Genomic DNA, 27209 nt, shown 5'->3' on the forward strand with positions numbered 1-27209 from the left:
CATGAAAGAAACAGGACACGAAATTAATTTTGCAGATTCCAAATTGCTCTTTAACATGGAACATCACCACAAGAGAATAATCATGGAAGCCATCGAGATAGAGAAACACCCTCACAACATGAACAAGCGTGACGACACGTCCCGCCTGCCAGACATCTGGAAATTAGCCCTCCCCACAAAAACCGACACCAGAACCAGAGGCACACAGAACGCCATCACCAATCAACCACACCAGACCCAAACCCAGACCCTCTCCACAGATAAATTACAGACACCATCCAGTAGCCAAACCATAGTGGCACCTCCGGATGCTGCACCCCCCTGCAATCCCTACACAGATCTGGCTGGCACAGGGCACAAAACCACAGCTCGCCCCTATACACGAAGCCAAGCCAGAGCACAACTAAGTGCAGTACAGCCATCTTCTCAGAAAAACTCTTCACAAGCTCAAGAGGTCAAGACACGAAAGCTTTAGCAACTAATCCACACTTAATGACCCACCTAAGTGGTACTCAGAATATCACTCAAGAAATCACTCAAGATATCCCTCAAGTAATTAAGGAACAAAAGAAGAAAAGGCACACTAACCTGGGAACTTCCTCTCTGCCCAGAACGTTGGAGGCTATACACCACACCCCCTCAACAGTATTTATAGGAACTCAAACACTGAGATCCTGCTCTGTTCCAGTAACAAGAAGCCGAAAGCACCAGCCTGAAGATGACGAGTGAGACCTCGTCGAAACGTCGCCTAGACACCCCAACTCTTACACGGGAAGACACCCGAAGACACCAAAACCTATATATATATATATATATATATATGCAGGTTTTGGTGTCCTCTCCACAGATAAATTACAGACACCATCCAGTAACCAAACCATAGTGGCACCTCCGGATGCTGCACCCCCCTGCAATCCCTACACAGATCTGGCTGGCACAGGGCACAAAACCACAGCTCGCCCCTATACACGAAGCCAAGCCAAAGCACAACTAAGTGCAGTACAGCCATCTTCCCAGAAAAACTCTTCACAAATTCAAGAGGTCAAGACACGAAGGCTTTAGCAACTAATCCACACCTAATGACCCACCTAAGTGGTACTCAGAATATCACTCAAGAAATCACTCAAGATATCCCTCAAGTAATTAAGGAACAAAAGAAGAAAAGAACACTAGCCTGGGAACTTCCCCTCTGCCCAGAACTTTTGAGGCAATACACCACACCCCTCTACAGTATTTATAGGAACTCAAACACTGAGATCCCGCTCTGTTCCAGTAACAAGAAGCCGAAAGCACCAGCCTGAAGATGACGAGTGAGACCTCGTCGAAACGTCGCCTAGACACCCCAACTTTTACACGGGAAGACACCCGAGGACACCAAAACCTGCATTCCTGTACCCGTGAAAATCTACGAAAACAAATATATATATATATATATATATATATATATATATATATATATATATATATAAAATTTTTTTTTGAGTTTACATTATTTTGACCATAATCACAATCCGTTAAGATCATAACATCACCTATAGCCTTGCTCAAACTGAGCCTTGGCTCCCCCCCCCCTTGGCTTTCATAAATATTCACTTACAACTTAGCATTTCTATATCAACCTATTTACCTTCTTTCACGCTTATAAAATTTACCTTGATAATTGTAAAGAGGTTCCAAAAATTAACATTGCAAAATATTTTAACTCAAACCTGCAAACGTTTTCAAATGTTTACAATGTTCTCTCATATATTGTATAAACTTACTCGAGTCCTTTTCGAACAGCTCGTTGTGCTGCTTTCGGATCTTCCCCATCAGCTTCGCTAATTCTGCATATTCCATCATTTTAGTCTGCCATTCTTCCAATGTTGGAAACTCCTGCTGCTTCCATTTATGGGCTAAAAGTATCCTCGCAGCTGTGGTAGCATACATAAATAAATTTATATCTTTTATGGGAATTTCTTCCCCAATTATACCCAACAAAAACGCCTCTGGTTTTATGATAAAGGCATTTTTAATAAACCTTTTTCAGTTCATTGTATATCATATCCCAGTAGGCTTTAACCTTAGTACAGGTCTACCAGATATGGTACGTGATTTTACTAACGTGCGCAGGGGCCCAGAACGCAACCCCTGCCAGGGGGTGGGGGTACCTGTACTGAGTTTCATAGAAACTGCCCCCCCCCACACACACATAAGCGTTCTCTGTCAGAGATGGAAGCTTTCTTTCCCTGTCTACAACAATGAGTTCATTTGTGTATCTGTATGTACATTTGTTATGGCCCAGGGGTTACTAAGCCACATAGCAGAGAAAACAAATAGAAAGCTTCACCTTTCCACAATATGCCTCCAGTTTTCTTACTGGCCTTGCCAGTTCCTTGTGCTTCTCCTCTCTCCAAGCAGAACTAGTACATTTCACTTGGCTTACTTCCATAAACTTGCAGGTCTATTTACATGGACTAGGAGTGCAAGCATATGCACATTTACTCAGAAGTCCATCCCACTTATGTGCAAAAGTTAGATTTTCAATTTTTATTATATTTTAATATTTATTCGAAAAATGTACAGATTGCTAACTAGCAGAATGCAACAATAAAAATTCAATTAATAGGAGAGATAGAAACAGTTTTCCAAAGTAACTGTGATACTGCCCTGATTTGATGTCCTTGTTTACCTTCAGGGTAAAGGTTTTCCATCCTTAAATTCTGGGCTTGGTCTACTTTGACGCGGGTGGCGCTGTGGGTTAAACCACAGAGCCTAGGGCTTGCCGATCAGAAGGTCGGCGGTTCAAATCCCCATGACAGGGTGAGCTCCCGTTGCTCCGTCCCAGCTCCTGCCCACCTAGCAGTTTGAAAGCACGTCAAAGTGCAAGTAGATAAATAGGTACCACTATGGCAGGAAGGTAAACGGCATTTCCGTGCACTGCTCTGGTTCTCCAGAAGCGGCTTAGTCATGCTGGCCACATGACCCGGAAGCTGTATGCTGGCTCCCTTGGCCAATAAAGTGAGATGAGCGCCACAACCCCAGAGTCGCTCATGACTGGACCTAATGTTCAGGGGTCCCTTTACCTTACTGGTCTACTTTCTGGTCTACTCTTCTCTCTCTAATGGGTTCTCGAAGCCAAACTCCTCTTTTTCTATGTGAGAATCATGATTGCAGAACTAAATTGAATTCATATTGGCAAGCCCCACAGACCTCAACTCTAATAAATGCATCCTTATGGTGCTGGCATAAATTCCGCAGTATTTGGAGCTTGAAATGTACTTCCTTTTTTTTAGCACCAACCATTCCTGGGAACCTACAAGAACAGCAATGGTTCACATTCGCCTCTGGAGCCCACACAGAAGCCAAGCCAGGTGATTCCTTTCTCATTTACTGTGCCTTATACATGTGAGCATAGTACTGAACATCTGTTGTCTACAGGATCTTTTCACACTTCACATAAGCACCCTGCAGTGACTGTTACGGGAGGTGAGCTCTCTTTAGATGGATGCACCTGCAAGAGATAAACTTGACTTTTGAATCCTGCCTTATGGATTTAATTGTGCAAATGCAGCCAGCGCCTCTTGCAATGAGCTGTTTGAAGACCAAACAAAATGAAGATTGTAAATCTATGTGCAAATGCTAAAGGTGTGATATGAATTATAAGTAACAGTACACTAGTGGCCAAAATTGTGGAAACCTATTGGGAAAAGTGTATTGCAGAGATTTGATGGCTCATAACGCCACTTTTATTTGGAGCAATACCATAAAATTATATATGAATGGAATGATAATTTAATGAAGAATGTAATGCAACAAAGTTTGTTCAATTATCTGTAGTCTATCAAAAGTTATAGCCAAATAACCCGAAAAATGAAGCACAACTTACTTAGGTTGATATACAGTAGCTTTCCTTCATTTGAATGTAGCCAATGAGCATGAGTGTTTAGAGAGCCAATTAGGTGTCATCTTGCTTTGGCAATGATCCAATCAGGTCACAGTAGGATTCAGCTATTGATGTTATATATTGGAGCTGAGAGAACATCTGTCAGTGTGTTATGTGATTGCTATCAAGTTGGTGGTTGTTTTTTGTGTTCTTTCATTTAGTGAGCTTATAAAACGTAATAAAATTAAAGAAATGGCGCAAAGAGTTTACTGGTTGCCCAGAAAGCGATGTAAAACTAGGACTACATGATAGCATGCTATCTCTAGTATGAAGCCTGGGGATGAGGGCAATAAATGGAGGCTGATTAGTATAGACCCCCAAAGGCTGGAAGTGGGGCTTTCTTTGGCTTGTGAACCATGCCTTGAAATTCTTGCATGTTCAATATATTTTCATTTCATTTGAAAAGCTTCTAATGATGTGTTGATTGCATTTGTCTTTAAGAGCTGGGGTAGTGACCTGTCATGCCCTGGACAGGCTGTATCCAAAAAAGCCCCAACATCAGGTGAGAAATAAGGAGATACAGAAAGAACACATAATGCAGAGTTTTGCTATCTCTTTCTTTTGCATTTTTTAAAGTCTCAGGGGGGTGTTACTGTGACATTACCAGCGGGGAGGGGAGGGAAACTGGTAGATAAACGTGGTCTTCTTTTTCATTTTTTATTTATTTCTAAGATTCTAGCATTTTTGTCCATTGCATTTTTCTGCACTTGCAAATTCTGCATCTGTGAAGGCTGTAGACTTGTTTTGAAATTAAAACCAGTATTCTCAGAGCTCTGAAAAGAGTATCTTATCACAACCGTAAGTACCTTTAGGGCTGCTGTGGGTATAGATAAGGGTGGAAATGCTGTACGCAATGAATATTCTGTTCACTTCAGTGGAATTTAAGCTTCCTAACTGCTTGCAGGATTGCCCCCCAAAGAGAGAATTAAACTCAGAATATGGCAACCAAGATAATTCAGGATTTAGAAAATGCGTCCCATAAGGAATATTTGTGCCATTGCTTAGTGAGAATTTTTTAATGTTTAGCATTGTTGATCTGCTTGTTACAATCCTATGCATGTTTACTTAGAAGAAAGCCCCAAATGGGTTTAATAAAGCTTGTTCCCAGGTAAGCGTAAATAGGATTGCAACTTAAAAGTAGCTTCCATCTCTTTAGTTTCCAAGTTCAGCCCATTCAGCATATCATTTCTGGTCCGTGTAGAATTTTAAGTGCCCTTACTGATTGCTTGACTGGACTTTGTTTAATTGTATTTGTATCAAGCGGTTCATGAATATCTTAAGAAACAAACAAAACCATACCAGTGACACCCTTCCCTTATGATGTCCTCCTTCCACCACCCCCTTATCCAGTCCACAGGCTACAACCTTCTGACATCAAAGTGATAGCTGCCCTTGGTGATTCTTTGACGGTAGGTCTACGGGATGCAGCACCTGGGGAAATTCTGCTCTCCACAAGGATGCTTTGGTATCAGTCGACACCCAGCAATACGGTTAAACTTAGCAAAGGAGAATTTGTGCCCAGCACACTTGGTCCAACAGGTATCATCTAAACGCTTTGGAATATTGTATGCTCAGCCGGACATTTCAGTTTGCAGCAGGGTGCCTATTATGAAAAGAACCCTGGGAGTGGGTTTAGCCATCGTACATTTAAAGCACGTTAGGTGCATTCAACCGAATGCCATGACAGTTGTTCCATCAGCTTGCCAGACAGAACGATTCCCTCTCTCCTCTCCTGCACATTGTTCTGGGGGTTATCCCCACACACTGAGCCAATTTTGGGGGGCTGCAGAGGGTGGGAGAAGGGGAAGCCCCAATGTGCTAGCAGAAGTCCTTGCACGGGCTTTCGCTAGTGGGACTCATTAATTGAATCCCAGCCACGGCTTCCCCCAAAGAAACAAGAGAACTGTAGTTTCCCCCAGAGAGCTACAATTTCCAGAGAGAGAGAGAGAGAGAGAGAGAGAGAGAGAGAGAGAGAGAGAGAGATTCATATTTCAGATTGCATGAGCCCCTTGGCTAATTCTGCTTAACATTATTCATGGCCTCATAAACCAACAGCAATCTTTAAAATGTTCAACTTTTCCTCCTCGGAGAGACAACAGAGATTTTCCTACTCCACTCCTTTCTCGTCATATCATCCCTTGCAATGTATATAAGTTATATATATTTCATTTACAGGCTGCTGTAGGAGCCAAATCAACTGGTTTGGATGATCTAACCACAGCTTGGAGGGGGATTTCCTGGAGGTACAGCATTTGCTAGAATTTATCCCAGATTCTGCTGGAGTAAAGAATTTCATGCACCTTTTTGAAGAGCGCCATTATATAGATGAAAATGAGAACAGAAAGTGTATGTGACAATTACATGTCTGAGCATATCCTCATGCCCAGGCATGCAATCTGTTCTTTTTCCAATAACAAGAAGCCTTATTAGTACCCTTATAAGAATATGCTGCCATCAAGCAATCTTGCTGGCTGCATATTACACTTCTTCCCAAGCTGTACTTCAACAAATAATTTCTGAACTGATGAAGGTTTGAGATTACTCTCAAGTGAACAAGCTTCCACTAGGAGTGGCACAATGGAGTTATGAAACAGCAACACACAGCTTGCTTCATGCTTATGTACATTGATTTGGACCTGTTCAACTCAGTCACCTGGTGCAGATTTCCTTCCTTACACAGATTTTTGTGCAAGAATGGACATTTTACTAAAAAAAAAATTTAAAGTCAGACAGTGGTTGTTATTGCACAAAAATGTGGAAGAATAAGATGGTAATTATCACACATTATCTGGAAACTTCTGACAATTGCTCACTTGTCATCTTGCCCCATATGCAATTAATGCACATAAATGAACATGTCTGAAAGGTGAATTTTGAGGCTACCTTGCTTTTTAAGAAATCAGGGTAATCTGCTTCTATTAGATCTCAGATCAATATGGGATTATATAGAAAGGAAAACTAAATGCGTGTGCAACCACTGAACTGCACTAAAAGGTTTAATGCGCAAGTGTGCCCTGACATTTAACACACTCTCCTAAAACTTTAGAACCCCAAATATCTATTGGGCACCAACACAGTCTAGTCTGGCCTCTCAGTGAACAAATGTTAACAAATCTAGTTTATTATCAGCAAGATCAGATTAAAGGAGGACAGATCTCAATATGTACTACATATATCAGCATAAAGGGGAGCATTTCTAAGTTCTTAGCTGTGTGTTCTTGCTAGAGGCTTACATCTGTTTTAGCTGCAGGCCTGTTTTACTTGATTTGAAAACTTCCCCTTCATTCATACTTGTTCCTATCCTTTTATCCTTAAAGGCTGGATGGCTTTTCCCCCATGGAGGTTTCTGTAGTTTTGAGGGACTTTTGCTCCTAATTCATCTCTACCCTACTCCTTGCTAATACAGCTGTGTTTCTCGGACAGATGGTAGATGCCCTTTGATACAGTGTTAATTCCAGTGACCGATTTGGTATTACCCTTTTTTCTAGTGCTGGAGGTGATGAAACCTTGGAGACTCACACAACCTTATCTAGTGAGTATCTTTTGACATACCATGGCGTGAAAGAGGAACGTTCATGACAATATTAATCCTCTCAAAGCCATAATTTGAAGTTTTGTGAATGAGCACTGTGTTTACATGCTTTCCCCTCTGACGTGTGGGCCTTAATTGCTCACTTGCCGCTTGAATGAAACCATAGTTTGTGATGATGTCCGGATTGGCAAACCATTGTTTGAGTGATCCCGCCAACCACTCCGCCCCCCATGTTTTCATTCTGTGTTGCAATCCTGATTTGGAGAGATGACTGAAACCACCGTTTGCCAGCTTGGATGTCAGGGCAAACTGGTTTGATGCCAACAGAACACAATGAATGAAGCCCTACTTGAGAGGAGAGGAGCACACAAGCACAGTGCTTGCTCAAAATACAAACGCAGTCAGAGCCTGTCTGATCTTGTATCAAAGTGATTGTTAAGAAATCACACACTGAACAGAGCAAGAACAGCTACAGAAGAAAACCAGGCAGCCACCTGGGTGTAAAAATTCCAGGGCTGTGTGCTTTACTTGTGTAAATAGCTTTGAGAAAGAGTCCTTGCCTGTACATCCTGAGATTTCCACTTTCCCAGTACATGACTTAAAGCAAAATGGAGATACTAATCAGTTAGTGATGATGTCCAGTAAATTGGCAGGCTGATCTACTCATATAGAGAATGATAGGGTGATAGCTAAATTACTGGGATTAAAAATAAAAATAAGAACCTCACAACCCAGTCAACTCAGCAACCTGGTGCTTTCCAGATGCTTTCTTTGGACTACAGCTCCCATCATCCTTGGCCAGCAGGGATGTGCTTGGAGTGCACCAGGTTGGGGAAGGATGCATTGAAGATGGAGCTGTTTTGCTGCTCAGCATATAAGAAGACAAGGGTAGTAAAATCAACAACACCTGGGCTAACCCTGATATTGGATCCCTACTTAAAACCACTTCACATGCTATATTCTTCCAATCTTTGTATAGGAAAATTAGTGCTTCCTACCAATTCAACCCCAGAGTCGTCCACGACTGGACCTAACGGTCAGGGGTACCTTTACCTTTACCATTTGAATTCAGTGAGCTACAGTAACTTCAAAACGTTTGTGTGGTGTTGGTGGGGGGTCCACTTCAGACAAAACAAATTGCACTCTTATTCCCATGCAAAATAAATTTCTGTGGGTGGTATTCAACTCAGTTCAACTCATGGTAGACCCAAAGAGCCCCCTGGTGAGAGGGTGTGGCCTGGGGGAGAATCTTCGCTTGGCCCCCACACCTGAGCCAGATGAGCAGCTGGTCTCACTCTGCATAAGGTACTTCCAGTGTTCAGCGCAGACATTTTGAACTGCAACAACAGCTCTGTTGAGGGTAATAGAACCAAAAAAACTTGATGGAGAAGACTTGGCTCTCTTTTCTACAGTTTCCCCTATGCTAGTCAACGGGTTGTACTTTCAGGAGCATTCATAAAATGTGAGGTGGTTCTAACCGAATTAGCCCAACCACAGTGTGGCTCTTGCTCACCAAACCTTACATTTTTTTCCTTCTCTGCCAGATATTTTGAAAAAGTTTAATCCAAACCTCTCTGGCTTCTCCACTGGCACCCAGAACGAAGCGGCCGGATTCAACGTAGCAGTAGGAGGAGCCACCGCACAGTAAGACACACTGGGACAAGGAAAAACTGCCGCGTTAAGCCTAAACTGTTGCCCCAAAGCTGAGGGTTTTTGCCTGCGTTTCACCTCATCCCCTTCTGGGGTGTAAATCTGGTTAAGAATCCAAGGATAAAGTCTTGCTATAAAATCTTTTTGCAATATTGTACCTGTCTAAATACATTTGGCAACTCTAGCCTCTGAGGTCCTCAATCGATCACCTTTTGCCAAGCACTAAATTAACTGCAGAGGGAGTTAGAGGTGAGGTGGCACGGCTGTGAAATAGTGCAGAGCTTCCAAGTGCGGCCTTGAAAATTTAGAGCTTTAGCTCCGAATGCACTCTGTCAGAGCCAATCCTTCAACAAAAATAATCGATCTGAACTTCTCTGCTGTTTGGCTCGCATGCTAGCTGGTTGGCAGGCAAGTTGGCTGGTGGTGTCTTGAAGTTTGTGGTAGTCACCTGTGCAGACATTTTTTTAGGGAACTTAGGCTGTGTACACACCATACTATTAAAGCACATCCCCCCCCCTCCAAGATTCCTGGGAACTGCAGTTTGTTGCGAGTGCTGGGAATTGTGGCCTCAGTGAGAAGTCAACTACAATTCCCATGATTCCTGGCTTTAAATGCCTTATACTGCATTTGCTGTTCTTGATCATTCCTTTCCTTGTGCAGCTCTTACTGGTCGTGAAGTAGCATTTTATAAAGCGAGAGAGGGAGAGAAGCCTCCCAATTCCAAGTCTTAAATTAAGGATCCTGGAGGAACTCAGACTTTGCAAATTCCGAGATGACATTACCTGATCTTGCTCTCCACTAGATTTCTGCCCTTCCCCAGATGTTGTGACAGAGCTCTCAGCAGCTTAAAGATATCAAAACACTCATTCAAATATGTATTTTGAGAGAAACTGCACATTTAAACATGTATTAATACAGATAATTGCAAATGTATGTTTACAGGAAATTTATTTGTAAACATTGCAGCTCTATGTAGGTAGGGTTAACATGTACACACTACCGTGGGGTCCTTGAGGAAGTGCAGGATAAATAAATACATATGTACACTTAACAGTAGGGAATCAGAGAGAGCTTACCTGAATTTTGCACAAGAGCTGAGAGTAAGTTTTGATTACATGCTGGCAATTGACAAGTGCAATGAAAAAGACTCATGCAAGTGGTCTGCTTACATGAAGAGCGCAATGTTAAAATGGAGAACTCATGCAAAATCACGGCTCATATTTTTCTGAAAGAAAAATAGTGACCTGCAGTGTTTTGTTTCATGGAAGAGCTGACACAATATTTGTTGTTCCTCAGCTACATTGCTCATGAGAGTAAATGGGTTGCATGAGAGCGTGTTTTTTGCTCATTTGTTTCATCCCACTTGGCAGCTGGTGACTGATCAGAAATGACTCTCTAGTTCACAGCGTGAACATCAACCAAGGACTCTCAGATCCTAGTTCTGTCCCGCAATGATGCTCTTTCTGTTGGTTGACTCCACTGAGCTTGCCATGTTTGAATGCTCTCCTTTTCTCTTTCCACAGGAATCTCCCAGCCCAAGCAAGGGGATTGGTAGCACTAATGAAAAACAGCCCAGTAAGTATCTGCATTACAGAAAATGAATGAAAATTGTTGCAGCTTGTAGAAACCACTGGGTAAGGAAGATACCCATAATATTGCCAAATGCAAGAATGCAATAGTTGTGTTTAAGATGTTGGGTCATTATATATATATATAAAAAAACCAGTCATCCTCTCTTTGTTAATGTATTGTAATATATGTGTTTAAGCAGTGGGGGTAGGCATGAACAAGCTTCATCCTCTAGCCACCTAAACCAACTTACGCTATTTGTGCTATTTTAAAATATTGATGCTTACAATATTTAGCCTTGTGAACTGTCCCGCCATGCCCCAAGGACAGGGATCCAAATCTTCTCCACCACAAGACATACAACCCATGTTGCAATGGTACCAAAATCAGAGAATATAGCACTGCTGCAAAATGCCCACAGAGCAAGTAGCTCATGACGAGTCCAGCAAAATGATCCAAGCTGCATGATTCAGGTCACACAAAGCCATCCCCTGATCAAACTGGTGTGACACAAGGGAGGTTCCTGTCCAAATACAAAATACCAGGATCAAGCAGTCTCTGAATGAGAGTAAAGCCCATCCATAGAAGCCAACTCCTAGGAGCCAAGAGGGCTTTGCCCCCCCACCATAAAATATTTGAGGAGGCTGCCCCCGCCAAATTGATGGGCACTGCCATTCAAATGGTGTGCATGCACCATGCCTTGTGATTGATTTTGCAGGGTAGGGCTTACCTGCGCCACCCCGCCCCCAATATTTTATTCAAGTTGGCACCTCTGAGCCCATCCGTTACGCCTTCAGTGCAGTGCCAGGGGCTGGATCCAGGCATCCTGCCACATGAATGGAAGGCACTAGGGATGGGAGAGAAATCTGATTGCGTTGGCATCAGGCAAACTTACCTAAGTCACGCTTTCCAAAGAATGAACCAGAACGCATCCGTCCTACCAAATTCACACTTTTCCACATTTTGCAATCTTGTTCTTCAGTCAAGTAATGTGTACAAACATCCAGTATATTAGGGGAAATAGCTTTGGGAAATCTGTATATTAGGCAAAGTTGCATACAAAAATGTGTCTAGGAGGAGAAATTTGCACCAAAATGCTGGTGAATTTTCATGTGGACTTTTAAATTTATTATTCTTTTAAAGCCACCTTTGCTCAGCTATCTCCACTGGTTGCCTATTTGCTACCAGCCCATGTTCAAGCTGTTGCTATTAGTATCTAGAGCCCTTAACAACTTGGGATGAGTGTTGTTGTTTTTTTGTGGGATTCGCTTTACCCCATATATACCCACCTGACAGCTTCAATTTGTGGAACTGGCACCTTTGCAGGTACCGCATAACACCCATTCCACATTTGTAAGAAATCCATCTTTCAGTGCAGCAGCAAACTGTGCTTTGGAACTCCCTGCCTGTTGACATCAGGCAGGCAGGAACCTTCGCTGTCTTCCTCTTGGTGCCTGCTTAAAACAATTTTGCTTAGGCAAGCCTCCTGAGGCAGCTAGTGTTGATTTTAATCTTTTACAATATCTTAATACCCGTTTTAACTCTCTCTCTATATATGTAATGTTAATATTTTGATTTATATTGTTGCAATGAACTTTGGGTTGTTTGCCTGTTTACAATCCAGCAGTATATGCATTTTTGCTTAATAAGTAAATGGAATAACAGTGGAGCAGAGAATGCAGACCTGTACTGTGATGAGTGTTCAGTAGCTTCAAGACATGCAAAACGAGATGGCTCACCTCTGGAGGAGAGTCGGCTTCCAAGAGCACATTGAGGAAATGTTTTTACCATGTGCATTTGTGCCCCATCTGTGTGCAATTCAAGTTAAGTGGTTATGACCAGGCAAGCCCTTTCTGGTTAGGGGCTTAATATACCTGTGAGGTTGCCTTTGTCCTTCTGTGGCATTAAACCTTCTTGAATAGACGGAAAACACCTTCTTAATATGATCTGTGCGCCAAGGAAGGGCATGAAATGCATGTGAAGACAGGTGTTCTCAGTGGCTGCCCCACATTTCTGGAACTTGTTCTCCCTGTAGGTCTGCCCGAGTGTCTTTTGGAAGCATTGCAAAACCTTTTTATGTTATTGAGGTTAGCTTTTGGTGGCTGAGCTCAGATGCAGAGGGAAAATGCAACCAGGGTGTATTAACTGTGTCATTACCAACCTGAGTATTTTGGCTTTGGGAGACGAGCCATTGCAGGGAAGAAAGAGGAACCAGTGGCATTAAACTATTGATGGATCGTTTTGTGTGGGCTGGAAGACAAACAAAAACCACGGGCCTGTGTGACAGGTGCTTAGTGAGGGCTGAGTTTGCTGTCAGTTGTTCTGTTCTTATTAGTTGCATTTAGTTCTTATTAGCTGCATTAGCTGCATACTGTGATAAGCAGAAAGGAGAATCCATTTCCTCTCTGCATTTCTCCTGCTCTCTCTCTCTCTCTCTCTCTCTCTTACACACACACAAACACACACACATACCAGCCGAGTAGAAGCACTGACATTTAAGCAAAAGTCAGAGCAGCTCCTAGGTTTCAGGGACCGTGATCCTGGCCTTCTGAAATCAGAGAGGGAATGATGTCAAACACCCCCAGGCACCTCTTTGAAGCAAACGTGAAGTGAAGTCAAGGGCCAGGAAAACAAATCCTATTAATGACGAGAATTCAGCCCTGTTTGTGATTCCCAGGCCTTTGGTTTCCTTAGGACACATTCACCAATGCTTGTTATGTAAACTTGCTGCTCTAAAAATAGCCACCATCCATTCCTTTCTTTGTACTGCATGTTACAGAATGTTTTCCACTGAGTTACAGCTCTCAGCAGCCCCTATTGTTGGCTGGCAATGACGTAGGTTGAAGCAGCTGCCGGCCTTGGCTAAGCACAGCGAAGTCACCTATCTGAGGGCTCCTTCTCTCTATCCAAATCTCCACTCTTCTGGGCATTCCCTTCCTTTTTTTTTTCAACAGTCCTGGTAACGTGTCGCTGTCAGGGATTCTCAGTGACTCCAGCTACTAACAACTAGCATTCGGTGCATCATTGTGGAAAATGTTCTTTGTCTCTAATGCTTGCCTCTGTACAAGTGCCAAGGGCTTGCGGTCCCAGTTACACCCCTCAGCTCCAAAGTCCATTAGGAATAGAAAGCCTCCTGTGTCACAGAAGCCCAGATGCAGCTTAGATGATCACACTCCAGGGCAGCTGCCAATTTCTCCCCTGGCTTTTATTCCCTTTCTCTCTCTCTCTCTCTCCTCTCCGTTATTCAGTCTGACCCACCAATGAAAGACTTTGGATTTCAGACAGCAAAGGGGGACTGTGTGTGAGAGAGAGGGGGGAGGGGGGAGGGAGAGAGACATTGCTGCTATTCTCTAGTATCTGTCCCATTAGACAAACCCTTTCATGTGGTAATGGTCATGCAACAACTTCAGCTCAAATACCTAATACCCTCCGTTGGGCATGCAATACTTTCATGCCCTTGAAAAAAGCTGTGACAAAGACAGCCTAGGCATGGTGGCATTTCAAACAATGAGGATAGCATGCCATTGCAATTGCTATGTGCGACATGAGAAATATGGGATTGTGAATTTACTCTCAAATGGCCTTTTCCCGTGGAGATGGACTGAGTGTGTACGTGCTTTGGCTTGACTTTCTTCAGCCCCAAGCAATGTCTGTAAAAATTCCGCAGCAGGTGAGCAGGGAGACGATTCCAGCAGTTCCGGAGAGTGGAATCGATGGGATCCTGAGCAAGTCACATCACTCATTACTCTCTTTGCTCCTCTGAACATCCGTGAACTACTCTGATATTGTAGTGTTTTTGTTTCTCACCAGAGCATCAACTATCAGGAGGACTGGAAGCTAGTCACCATTTTCATTGGAGGCAATGACCTTTGTAACTATTGCTTAGACAAGGTATGAAAGCTGTAGCTGGCTTGGTTTGAAAACGATAGTATTTCCTGTCACTTTTTATTTGAAATGAGCATTTTTGTCCTGATTGCAGCCCCAGTCCTCAAAGCTGGTGATTGGCTCTAGTGACCTTCCAAAAAAGAGGTTTGCCATCCAAATGGAAAACAACTAAGCCAGCCATTGGGGGAATAGTAATAATAATCCATGTGCCAAGCTAATAAGTATTAAAACTATAGTTCTCAGTGGCCCCAGAAATACAATGGAGTATTTTGGAAATACAAAATACTTCTGGAGACACATTTTTTTATTGGGAGTTGGGACATAGTGAGGTAGATTTGGAGGAGGAGGGAATACCAGTCTTTTTCTGAGAATTCTATTCAATTTTTTGAAAGACTCAGTCCCATTCTGAATTAAGTTTACCTGTGACATCAATAAAAATGAGTGAAACCAGTACACCACTATGCCCTCACAATGTTGTGCCACTTTAAAAGGCCCCCTTTCCCCATTTATGAGAAACCAATATGAATTCCAATTATAACATTCAAGATTATGAACTTGAATTCAAAATTCTGAGTGATTCCCCTTTTTTAAAAAACCTCACATTTCTGGATGAAAGTTTTGAAGCTGCATTTTAAATCTTGTTGCAAATAGTGGGCTTGATTTCAGCTCTTGAATTATGTCTACATCCAGTGTTTGGACGCAGAGAATCGAAACCAGCTCTCCCAATCCAGCTCTTCCTGATTAACTGATTCAGGCATCAGTTGTTTGTTTTTAATTCAGCTGGACTGGTAATTTAAGAATCGCGTCCAAACGCCATGTGTTCTGAGTAAGTCAAATGCATGCTGCAACTGGGAAACAATTCTGCAATACTTCCTTCTAAATATATCAAGACTTTGCTAGCACAAATTATATCCTCATATCAGTCTCCTTCAAGTCAAGCTATTCCATAGACCTCTCTGGTTTTGGGTGTGTGGGGATGGATTTATCTGCAACTTTTCATGCAATACTGAAAATGGATAACTGAGTGTTTCATTTTCTTCAGGAGACCTATTCAGTGGACAGATATGTAGAACACCTCCAGGACACCCTTGATATCCTTTACAAGGAGGTAAGACTTTAAGACACTCTAGAAGGCTGAGTTCTTGGCAACTGCACTTAAACATTTCTCACCCCTCGCAGAGTTTCCATGATCATGTTTCATTCAGGACCTTCTTTCAGATAGCTGGCACTGGTGCAGTCATATTTGAAGGGTAATCCAATGACCTTGATAGCTAATGACCAGGAAAGCGGTGAGGTTCTACTATAGCGAACGTGGTTGCATTTTGTATGGTTTTCTTCACTTTTCTCAACGTGGAGCTAGCCCCTAAAGCCCTCTGCAGCAGGTAGATGCTGCTGCCTCAACAGCAGGCAGCAGCTTTGTCTACTGTGCTTATGGATGTACTGTCCAGCCTCCCCAATTCTATATTTGCCCTGACTTAGGGATATTTGTGCAGCAGAGGAGGAAAGGAGATGGGTGGACAAACATGATAACAAGCTTGCCTAGCGTCTGCAACACTCCCAGCTTCTTTCTTTCTTTCTTTCTTTCTTTCTTTCTTTCTTTCTTTCTTTCTTTCTTAAATTTATTAGTCACTTTATTTTGGCCAGGACAACCCAAAGCAACTTTTATAAGCAAACAACCTCCCCACCCCATGTAGATACATTAATACCAAGGAGGAAAAGCAACACATTAAAAACATCTCACCCACTTCTAAAAAGCCACATGTAGTTAATGGCTAAAGGCCTGGTTATAAGGGAAACTTTTTGCCTGGCGCATAAAGATAGGCAGTGAAGGTGCCAGACAGGCCTCCCTGGGTAGAACATTCCACAAATGGGGAGCTGCTCCATGGCGCCTTCTGGACTTTTCATGGAAGGGGCACACGAAAAAGAGCTTCAGATGTTGATTGCATGGTCCAGGTTGGTTCATGCTGAGCAAAATCACCGATTAATTTTCAGTCTGGGAGGGGGCAACTCCCAGCTTAACCGTAAGTTGCTACAGAGTGAAGTTGCTCTGTTTTCCCCTTACATTGCCTCGGGCACAGTATGTAGCATCAAAGTTTGGAATAAAGATCTATGGGTTGCCACAAGTATGCAGCCAAGCCCTGGCTCTCCAATGATGAAGCTTTATTGAGATGAAGGATGAAGATAAAACGAATGAAAGGGGAAAGTTAGAATGAAAGAAACAAAACCATTTGCATCTGTGGGGGCTGGGAGGGCAGAAGGCAGCAGGTGGAACTAGTGCCAATGCAAGCAGAGGCAGTTAATTCTACTTTTGTCACCCCTACCCCCCCTCCTTTGTGCTGAGTTCTACAAGGGCAGCACTGAGGCTAAGGGGAAGGAAGCTGCCAGGCAGTCCCACCCCCTGAACTAGTTGTAAGCAGACAAGGCACGTAGGGGCTGGCTGAGGGCAGGCTGAAGTTGACACAGCAGTGCCCCATTGCCCAAATGAAAAGCCTCCACTGGTTAAGTAACCTCAGCTAGTTATTGAAATTGGTGGCCCAGAGTCTCCTGGGTATTTTATTCATTTTTTATTTCATAAATCTGTTTGCTGCCTGTCAAAATGAAGCAGTTTCCGAAGGTGGCATGCAAGTCTTATCAAAGAAGCTAAAGGCATACGATAAAACCCTATGCTACGATAAGCAGGAAGAATTAAATGGTGACATCCACTTCAGCCACCCAACAGAGAGTAAAACAGACACCTAATCTACACCTTCATAAATATTGTTTTAAGACAACCAGAAGTGCGCTAATCCTATTTCGCGACAGGAGGAGTGCCACCGTTTGGGGGTCACCACTGAAAGACCACTGTCTCCCAGGCCTGCCGACCTAATCTCGCTTCAGGAAGGGCACTTGAGGGTTAGTTCCATAGCAGCTGGCAAAGGCTCGTGGGAGTTGTAGTCCAAAGCATCTGTAGGGGTTCAAGGTTAGAGAAGGCTGTTTTGGAGCAAAGGTGAGCAACCTTTTTCGCCCCTGAGGCCCACAAGCAGCAGTGGGTAAGTGCTTGTGGACCACATGCCAGCGGTCTGGGCATTCACACATATATGCAAACAAATATATGCAAACCTACCCTTTGAAATCAGGGAAAGGTGGCTGTCACCAGTGTGGTCCTTGCTCTCAGAAGAGGCTTTCAGAGCTCAACTTTTAGGGGGGATAAAAGGCCCCTTGGACGCAGGATGGTGCAGACTATCATCTGCCAAGCAGCTGTTAAGTGGGTTGAGGATGGCATAATTTACATTGCGGGGGGGGGGGAGGTGTACAGGGAGGGTCATCTCCAAACCCCCACTTCTTGTAAATTATGCCCCTTGCAGCCTCCCAAACAGCTGTCTGGTGGTCTGAAGGAAACACAGGACACAAGGTGATTTTACTAGTGGCAGAGGTGACAGCAACTCCCGGTGGACCACACAGAACTTCTGTGGTCTATAGGCTGTTGACTTCCCACCTGTGGTAGAGGCTTGTGGCAAAGTCATGCACATTTCTTTGCTTGCCATAAACAATTACTGCACAAACGCCATTGCACATCTAGCTCGACGTTGCATCAAGCTGGCTAATGGTGCCAGCCTGCAGTTATAGCTATAAAGTTTATCGCACCAACATAATATTTTTCTTTCATTGCCACTGGCCTTCTGTACATTTCCTTTCCTATTGCATGAAAACCAGATGCTCTCACGACTACTGATCTGTGCATAACCTCTCTGTGTTGCTGTTTGGCTCTGCCTTCTGCTCTGTGCATCAATATACCTGGTTACTGTAATCCCTGCAGCTCCCTCGGGCTTTTGTCAACATGGTGGAGATAATGGAACTCACTGGACTGCGTCAGATAGAAAGGGAAGCATCCGGATGTGTTCTTTCAGGGGCGTAAGTGAGCGGATCGCACAGCAATCTGTATTGTATGCTATTTTTAGGGCCGATCTATACTTTTGTTATTCATAAAGCAACCGCAAAGAGCTTAAAAAAACCTGTTCCCTGCAAGATGCTATTGGACCTGGGAGCTGTGAGGCAGCAGATGCTCTAATTATAATGAGGATATTGGGTCTGGTTTTTCCCTTTACTCACATGAGAGCAATCTTCATTGATTTCCATTAGAGCTGCAGCCATTTAAGAGAGTAGCTTTGGGCTTCTTGTTTTCTGTACGGATATTTATAACAAGGTAGACAGTGATTCACAAAGTCTGGCTGATGCTGGATCTCTTGTGTTAAGCCAATTTGAGACGTGTGTTAACCTGGAGTCCATTTGTGTGCGCTAAACATGTCACAAAAATCCCTGTCCACTGTATGGAAGTGTGGGTGTCTTTCCCATCTGGACAGTGTCATTTTCTACCCAACTATAAAGAGGGTTTGGAATACCAGAATCCAAAGGTCCAAACTGTAGAATCCAGGAGCTCTTATATCCCAAATAAGAATCATGCCTCTAGGCCAGCCTTCCCCAACTTGGTGCCCTCCAGATGTTTTGGGCTACAGTTTCCATCAGCCCCTGCCATCATGGTCAATGCTGGCTAGGGCTGCAATCCAAAAATTCTGGAGGGCTCCAGGCTGGGGGAGGTTTCTGTAAACCAACAAGCGAGGCAAAAGTCCCGGGCAGCAGTGGGATTAGAACCTAAGGCCACATCGACATCATATATCTAAAGCACATTTATACAACACCTTAGCAGCCTTTGAGAAAGAATCCTGGAAACTGTAGCTTATGCCTAAGAGAGCTACAATTCCCAGACCCTTAGCAAACTACAGCTCCCAGAATTATTTTGGGTAAGCCATGTGCACATGTGTGTATGCATATATATAGGACCACAGGCTTAAGCACCATATTCTGATGTGTCTGTTATTAGGCCATGGAAGAAATGTATTTTTAAAATCCAAGGCATAGGCTTTTGTATTCTTTGGTTCCACAAACATAATCACAAGGGTGGTGAACCCATGGGCCTCCAGATGTTGTTGGACTCTGGTTCCTTTTGGTATCCACAGCCAGTATGGCCAATGGTCAGGGATGATGGGAATCATAGTCCAACAACATTTCCCATGCCCTAATCTAATACTGTACATTCTTTCTAAGCTATTTTAAATCAAATCATTTTGTTACCTGCACTATTGCAGGGGGTTGGACTAGGATTCTGTGCTATCTAGGATCTGTGTTTATTTTAGCATCCCTCTCTTTCAGGAGCCTTTGCCCGTGTTTTCTAAACCCCCAGGAAAACTCCCCTGAACTACAGGAAATGAAAAGAATTAACAGAGATTTTCAGGTAAAGCAAGCACTTCCTTTCTTTCTGAATTTAACATCATGCTCTTCCGATCATTCTGCCAGCCCAAGCATTTTGGCTTGCCGGACAGAACGATCCCTCCTCTCCCCTCCCCACACTTTTCCAGGGGTTTCTTCCAACCCACGCCCAATCCAATTTTGGGAGAGTGAGGGAAGCACCAGTGCACAAGTAGCAATCTCCGTGCAGAGCTTCCACTGACGAGACTCCTTAGCTGAATCCCACTCAAGATCCTTGCACCCCTCCTGTAGAAGTCAAGCCTACATATTAATAGTGGACTCATTCTCTGAGTGTGGATCCATATGTAGCTAAAGCAGCATCACCCACAAGAAGAAAAAAAAGTGTCAGCAGGCTTGGAGAAACCCCAAGGTCTGCAGAACTACACACACACACACACACACACTCCAAGGGAAGGAACCTGAAACAGCCCAATGAGGACCAAGTGTGTTCAGATGCTACAGAATGTTGGCTGGGTATTTGATGTTGGGTGGAGTGGAAAATGCAGTGGTTGACTGATGCCCAAGGGAACTAGTAGGGCAGAAAGGAGGGAGACCATCAGTAGGTGGAGCCAGGGTCAACAACAGGCCGAGCCAACTAGTTTTGTTCTGTCCTCCTCCCTGTAGAGTTTTTTTTACAAGGGCAACATGAAGACGAAGGAGGAGGGAACTGACAGGAAAAGCCACTCCCTGGACTAGATGCAAGGGAGAATGCAGGACATGTGGTGGGCTGTCTGAAGGCAGGCTGAGAGTTGGTGGGGCCTAACAGACCAGCCTCCCCTGAGAAAATGGCAAAGCTGACTGGAACCCTGAAGAGGAAGGCTCTGCGCTGCTTGATTTGGTGCTGAGAGTACCTGAGAGTGATTGCTTGTTTCAGCTGGCGTTGGTGATGTCATCTGTTTTCCCACATAAATCCACTCTCTTGCATTTCACGTTGTGCCTGGAGCTTGGTGACTCATCCTTGCCTCTTCTTCACCTCTTCTGTCTTATGTATTTATTTGTGTTGTGTGTTTATCTGTTATATGTCCCCCCCCCCCCCGTCTGAGGCACAGTGGGAAGCAGTGAAGTCTTTTAGCCTTCTTGATGCTCATGCCCTCCTAATGGGAATCCCAGCTCGGGGAAACTCAGCCTCAGCCTCTCTGCTTTTCCATTTTTAGGAGTTCTTTTCTGGGCAGTTCTTTCTTGGGAGCCATCTGGCATTCCTGGTTAAAGCTGGAGACAGCTCCTGAGCTGAACTGGAGCAGCTTTACTCCCTGCCAACTAATTTCTCTTGATTGTTTTACTCGTTGACAGTGCTGCGGTTTTGTAGTTTTATAAGGATAGCTTTATTATTTTAATGATTTTTTGTTGTAAATTAAGAACATAACAGAGTCTGCTCAATCAAAAAGGCCTATCTAGTTCAGTATCCTGTTCTTACAGTGGCCAAACAGATCCCTGTGGGAAGCCTGAAAACAGGACCTGAGTGCAACATCACTCTCCTCCCTTGTAATTTCCAGGAGTATTTCAGACTCATACTGACAATGTGTGTGGGGGGGGGGGTAGTACATAGCCATTGTGGCTGATAGCCATTAATAGCCTTAATTTCCTTCAGGAGGCTTGCTGGGAATCAGTATAGAGATTTGAGAAATGGTGGCGATAATAGCAAGTTTGGTTTCTAAGCCTACCCTATAATTTGTAAGGGTCTACAGTGGTACCTCAGGTTAAATACTTAATTTGTTCCGGAGGTCTGTTCTTAACCTGAAACTGTTCTTAACCTGAAGCACCACTTCAGCTAATGGGGCCTCTCACTGCCGCCGCGCCACCGCCTCACAATTTCTGTTCTCATCCTGAAGCAAAGTTCTTAACTTGAGGTACTATTTCTGGGTTAGAGGAGTCTGTAACCTGAAGCGTATGTAACCCGAGGTACCACTGTATCTTCTTTTTTCTTTATCGTTGCAAGAGCTCTGTGAAGCGGGTATTCCTGCCATCTGACTGTCTCAGGACATAAGTTCAGCTAGTGTGATTTCCACAGTGACCTTTAACGGGGTAGCTGTGTTGCCCTTACTGTACTTTGTCGCTTCTTCTCCTGTGACACCACCCCTGCACTTGGCACTCGTCCCTTTTAGTCCGTCTGGTCTTAATCATTACTTGTATACTGGAGGGGAAAGAGCTAAGGGAGTCCCCATGTCAACGCTGACCTTGCCGTTGTGTACTTCCCAAACAGGAGAGAAGCGCAAAGATGGTCAACAGCTATGCGGAACGGGAGGATTTTGCCGTTGTTGTGCAGCCGTTTTTCCGAAACACCATCATGCCACTAGACAGTGTGAGTCACCATTTGCTACCTGCAGCATTCAAAGCAGTGTTCCAGGATTTGTTCTAGATGACAAGATATACAGGCTGACATCATCCTTACAACCATGTAGCGTTGCAAGGGAAACTGAAAAATAGACAGACAGATAGAACAGTCAGTTCCCACCATCCTGGCTCTGTGTACCATCCTAGAGGCAATTGGGAGCCAATACTAGTGATAGGATTACAGGCCCCCAGAACATATATCAATAAATGAATTGGACCACTTCTGGTTTTCAAAATGCATACAAGAACTGGCACCAGACCCAGACCCCAGAGTGTCTAAAGGCCATTTGTCACTCACAAGAGAGAGAGCCAGTGTGGTGTAGTGGTTAAGAGCGATAGACTCGTAATCTGGGGAACCGGGTTCGTGTCTCCGGTCCTCCACCTGCAGCTGCTGGGTGACCTTGGGCTAGTCACACTTCTCTGAAGTCTCTCAGCCCCACTCACCTCACAGAGTGTTTGTTGTGGGGGAGGAAGGGAAAGGAGAATGTTAGCCGCTTTGAGACTCCTTCGGGTGGTGATAAAGTGGGATATCAAATCCAAACTCTTCTTTTCTTCTTCACATATAAGTGATATGATACATGCCACATGTCCACATCTGACTATTCACACAAATCAGGCAGGCAAGCAGAAACAAATAAATCATTCCTCTAATTCATGGGTAGGCAAACTAAGGTCTGGGGGCCGGATCTAGCCCAATCACCTTCTAAATCCAGCCCGCAGATGGTCCAGGAATCCATGTGTTTTTACATGAGTAGAATGTGTCCTTTTACTCAAAATGCATCTCTGGGTTATTTGTGGGGCATAGGAATTCGTTTATTTTATTTTTTAAAAAAAGATAGTCTGGCCCCCCACATGGTCTGAGGGACAGTGGACCGTTCCCCTGCTGAAAAAGTTTGCTGATCCCTGCTCTAATAGTTCAAAACAGAAAAGGCCTTTGGGGGAAAGGGAAAGGAGACCTGTGTAAAAGGTTGGTGCCAAGTCCAGAGAAATGATAGGTGGGCACGTATCGAAAGTAACTTTTTTAAATTGCTGCAGCACTGACATTGTCTTAGGACTGCTTCCTGTATGCATCTCTATCTCAACATCTCATCGCCACACAATCTATCAACCGATGAATCAGAGCTGAAAATGTGAACGGCCTCTAAAATTTGAGGAGACAGCAAATGTTATGAAAGCAGTGCTTTGGTGATTAATCTGTGATTCCGCACACCATTTTGCATGCTAGTCTTCACTCGCGGCTGCAGGCATTGAGAGATGAAGGGGGAAAGGAGATTTCAAAAGTGCACACACACCAATTTATTGGGGCCCAAGGCTACTTAACCAGATAAAACAATGAAGAGTCGTGTGGCCCAATAAATATTACTATATTTACTGTATAAGCTTCTGTAGACTGGAGTCCACCACCAGAGTCCACTTCTGAAGAAGCATATAAGAGTATCTAAGCAGTTTGTCTGAAGAAACTGGTTTAGCTTCTCCTGCAGAAGAAACTATGGACTAAGCCCTACTTAACTGGTTTCTATACACCCTTGAAGTCTCCCCATCTTTTCATTTATGTATAGATGCCTTCTCTTCATCTCTTCTTTGGTCACATGTATGTGTGAACTAACCACTATGGCTTGTGCTTCCAAAAAATCTATAACATCATTTGATAATGTTTCCCGTTCTAAGGAAGAGGCTCCTTCGCTCTCCAGTCTAGAACTCTGTGTATGTCACAGTGCACTCAGTCCATGTAATTACTGCTTTTGCAGGCCTCCCTGTTTGAAGAAAAGGATTATGCCCATTCACTGAAACAAATAGCTTATTTGCAGGTTGGAGAATTATGTCCTTGCATCAGAGTCACTGTGTCCTCCTCCCAATAGCATCAGTATGTTGAAAGGACCTGGAGGCGAGATGCTCCGTTGATACTGCTGATTGCTGCTTATATGAGGCATAAAAGTAACCATTTATCATAAATACCACTTGGAAAAAGGCTTATTATACTGCCCTTTCAATCTAACAGCATTTAAAGTTGTAGAAAGCATGTACTGACATCCCTGTCGATAGTTGACTTAGTCGATTTTTACACATTATGCCAAAAAAATAAAAAAACTATACCTAGCTGGTGGTTGCTGCAGGAGTATATTAAACACAAAGACAAACCACGTGACTTCTTTTGAGAGACAGGATTTGACTGTTGATTGGCTCAGCGCCAGGAGACAATGGGCCAAAAAAATACATGTGAAATTCCAGAGCCTGACTAGTGAGTGATAAAATCTATTCTGAAGATTAATAATTGTATTTTGTACTAAATCACAGGACGGGAAGCCAGACCTGAGTTTCTTTGCAGTGGACTGCTTTCATTTCTCAGAGAGAGGCCATGCAGAGATGGCCATAGCACTCTGGAATAATATGGTAAGAGGGTGGTTGTATGAATTCAAACATACTTGGTGATACAGAAACCTCATATATGGGGGTGTGGATGGATGAACAGCCTATTTACTTTCCCTATCAGTTTCACACGGGCTCATAGTCATAAGTCCATTCTGTCCTGTTTTACTAAAGATTGAAAAACACACATGGAAAAACTGTGTGTAAATTATGCACATTTTATAATAACAATAATAATAATTTTATTACTTATACCCCACTCATCTGGCTGAGTTGCCCCAGCCATACTTGCATGCATTTTCCTTCCTAAAATATGCACTTGTGTATTTTCCTCAGTGCATTTTCCCATACAATGCAATTTTTTTTGTCTACATTTTGTGGAACCGAAAAGGTCCCAGAACCTCCAAGAGCAGCAGTTTGCTTTAAAAAGTGGTCTGGATTAATTTCTCCTCTATCCTAGAAATGGCAACTAGCTGTAGTTACTGACGGATAACAGAATACATTCTGCACATGCTTGCAGGATTGTGAAGAGTTTAAAGATTATTATGATTTTATAATCAGTTTATTATTCGGAACAAGTTCGGTGGCTGCTGTTTGGCTCACATTCATCCTTTAACATATATAAAACACTTATCGCTGTTGCTGCATCAACAAGGACCCACTTTCCTGTGAGATTTGTCTCAAGGCACCATTCATAATACTGCAAATAGAATGCTGATGCCTTCCTGCTGAGGCGATGTAATGTTTAGAAGTCCTCTTCATGTTTTCCTATGAGAGCCTACTGGAACCTGAAGCAGTTCCATCCCAGGGCTGGTTTGTTGTTTCTGTGCTTGCTGCAATTCCAGTAACAGCAGCTGTATAGATGGACACTATACAATAAGCACAGTGTGTAGCTGAGGCTTCCCCAGCCTGGTGCCTCCAGATGTTTTGAACAGCTACTGCCACCAGCTCCAGCCAACATGGCCTATTTCAGGTTGGGGGGAGGCAGGTGTGGTTTGACCCTCAGCCTCCCTAGGAGGTGGCAACACCTTATACCCCCCCCCTCGGCACTTACTCCACTACAACAACAATAGCAGCAATAACAAATGTTGCTCTAGAACAGGCTTTCCCAAACTTGGCTCTCCAACTGGTTTTGGACTACAACTCCCATCATCCCTAGCTAGCAGGACCCATTGGTCAGGGATGATGGGAGTTGTAGTACAAAACCAACTGGAGAACCAAGTCAGGGAAACCCTGCTCTACAATGCTGAACCCAAGAGAGAGAGAGAGAGAGAAATCAGCCCAAACTCACATCCAACATCATAACCCAGCCTGCTCCAAGCCCTTTAAGGCTCCTATGACTTCCTGGAGGTTTTTGCTGCAGTTTCTTCTGGTACTCAGCAACAGCTCCCTGCCACCCATAATACTCCAAAATACTTACGCAGCTTAGGAGGTGGGGCTTTGTAGATGAAGGTGGTCTCAGGAAAGACACCCATTCTCCTTACCTGCCACTAGGTGGCAAAATCCAATAAGGCTAAACCGAACGCTTGCAATGGTTTTGCAAAGTTACAAATCCCTATATGGTCCTTTGGGGTGAGATAATGGTGCTGTTTTTCTCCTACAAACCCCAAACAACTTGGGACCAGAGTACCTTAGTCTAGGTATGTCATATGACAGACTAATAGCCCCTGGCAAGTTATTTCCTCCATTGCCTATAAAAGAGCAGCCTGAGCGTTACCCTCATTTTTTTTAAATTAAGAGATGACGTAGCAGGTGACCATAGCAAGAGCAATGTCATGACTCTCCAGCAAGCTTCATTCCAGGCATGACTGGTGGGAAGTGTTGCCTTGAATAGGAGGAGAATGGTACGTGGCCCCTTTAACCAGCACTTGAGGCCAAATTGCCCCTCAAGCAAATCTGGTTGCTATGTCACCTCGGCTTTTGCCAAACTGGTTCCTTCCAGATGTTGAACTACAACTCCCATCATCCCTGCCTATTAGCCATGCTGGCTGAGGCAGGTGGGAGCTGGGATCGGGGCCACAAAAGAGCTATAAGCAGAGTTTTTTATTTGCTTTTTGAGGAAGCCACGTTACCAGAAACAGAGTGTGTTTTCCAACCAGATGTGGAATAACAAAGTCATATTCCTAGTTCCTGGGTTTTAGAATTGCCTCACGGCTAGCAGTCTCATACAGTTCTGATCTTAGGTCAGAAGAGTTGTGCTGATTTCCTTTCTGTTTCAGGGTTCTTGTTTTTTAACTTTCTTGATTTACCAGCGTGGTTCACTTTCCTAGACTAGCGAGGACCCTTTTTCTTTGCTGGAGTAGAGGAATGAGAGCTCAGAGCGCTTTTAATTTATCTGCCTCCTCGCCTGAGGTTTTTCTGGGTCAGGGAATGTTGGAGTCTCCAGTGGAATTCTTGCCATCACCCTGCCAGCAAAGGCTGCAAAGGGAGAGTGCCAAATCAGCGCATTCTCAGCTGCTCCAGCCAGCCACTTTTCTGGCCTTCCCAGGATTTTTAAGCTGTTCTGTTCTCTGTCAATGTACCATGTTGTCTCCCCTGGGAAGGATTTGTGCCTGCAGGAGTCCTCTGTGCCAAAAAAACACAGGGTGTGCATGCCAGTCTGCTTTGCTCAGCTATGTTCAAAATAAAGATGAGACCTACTGTGATCTAATGGATGCAGAGGCAGGG

At 43.8% G+C, this 27209-nt stretch overlaps 1 protein-coding gene across 4 annotated transcripts in view; it reads left to right on the forward strand.

The window, feature by feature from the left end:
* PLB1 (phospholipase B1) overlaps positions 1–27209 on the forward strand; it is a 126051-nt gene that overhangs the window by 92637 nt on the left and 6205 nt on the right. For all 4 annotated transcript variants that reach the window (XM_083497168.1, XM_083497170.1, XM_083497169.1 and 1 more), the window contains 13 exons: positions 3276–3353; positions 4367–4427; positions 5276–5334; positions 6101–6168; positions 7414–7457; positions 9002–9101; positions 10631–10682; positions 14487–14567; positions 15604–15669; positions 18358–18452; positions 19749–19830; positions 22045–22143; positions 24471–24566. In XM_083497168.1, coding sequence (XP_083353294.1) covers positions 3276–3353; positions 4367–4427; positions 5276–5334; positions 6101–6168; positions 7414–7457; positions 9002–9101; positions 10631–10682; positions 14487–14567; positions 15604–15669; positions 18358–18452; positions 19749–19830; positions 22045–22143; positions 24471–24566 — 981 coding nt within the window. The remainder of the gene's footprint in view (positions 1–3275; positions 3354–4366; positions 4428–5275; positions 5335–6100; positions 6169–7413; positions 7458–9001; positions 9102–10630; positions 10683–14486; positions 14568–15603; positions 15670–18357; positions 18453–19748; positions 19831–22044; positions 22144–24470; positions 24567–27209) is intronic.

This window comes from Podarcis liolepis (assembly GCF_965112155.1).
Source record: "Podarcis liolepis genome assembly, chromosome: 3".
Taxonomy (NCBI): Eukaryota; Metazoa; Chordata; class Lepidosauria; order Squamata; family Lacertidae; genus Podarcis; species Podarcis liolepis.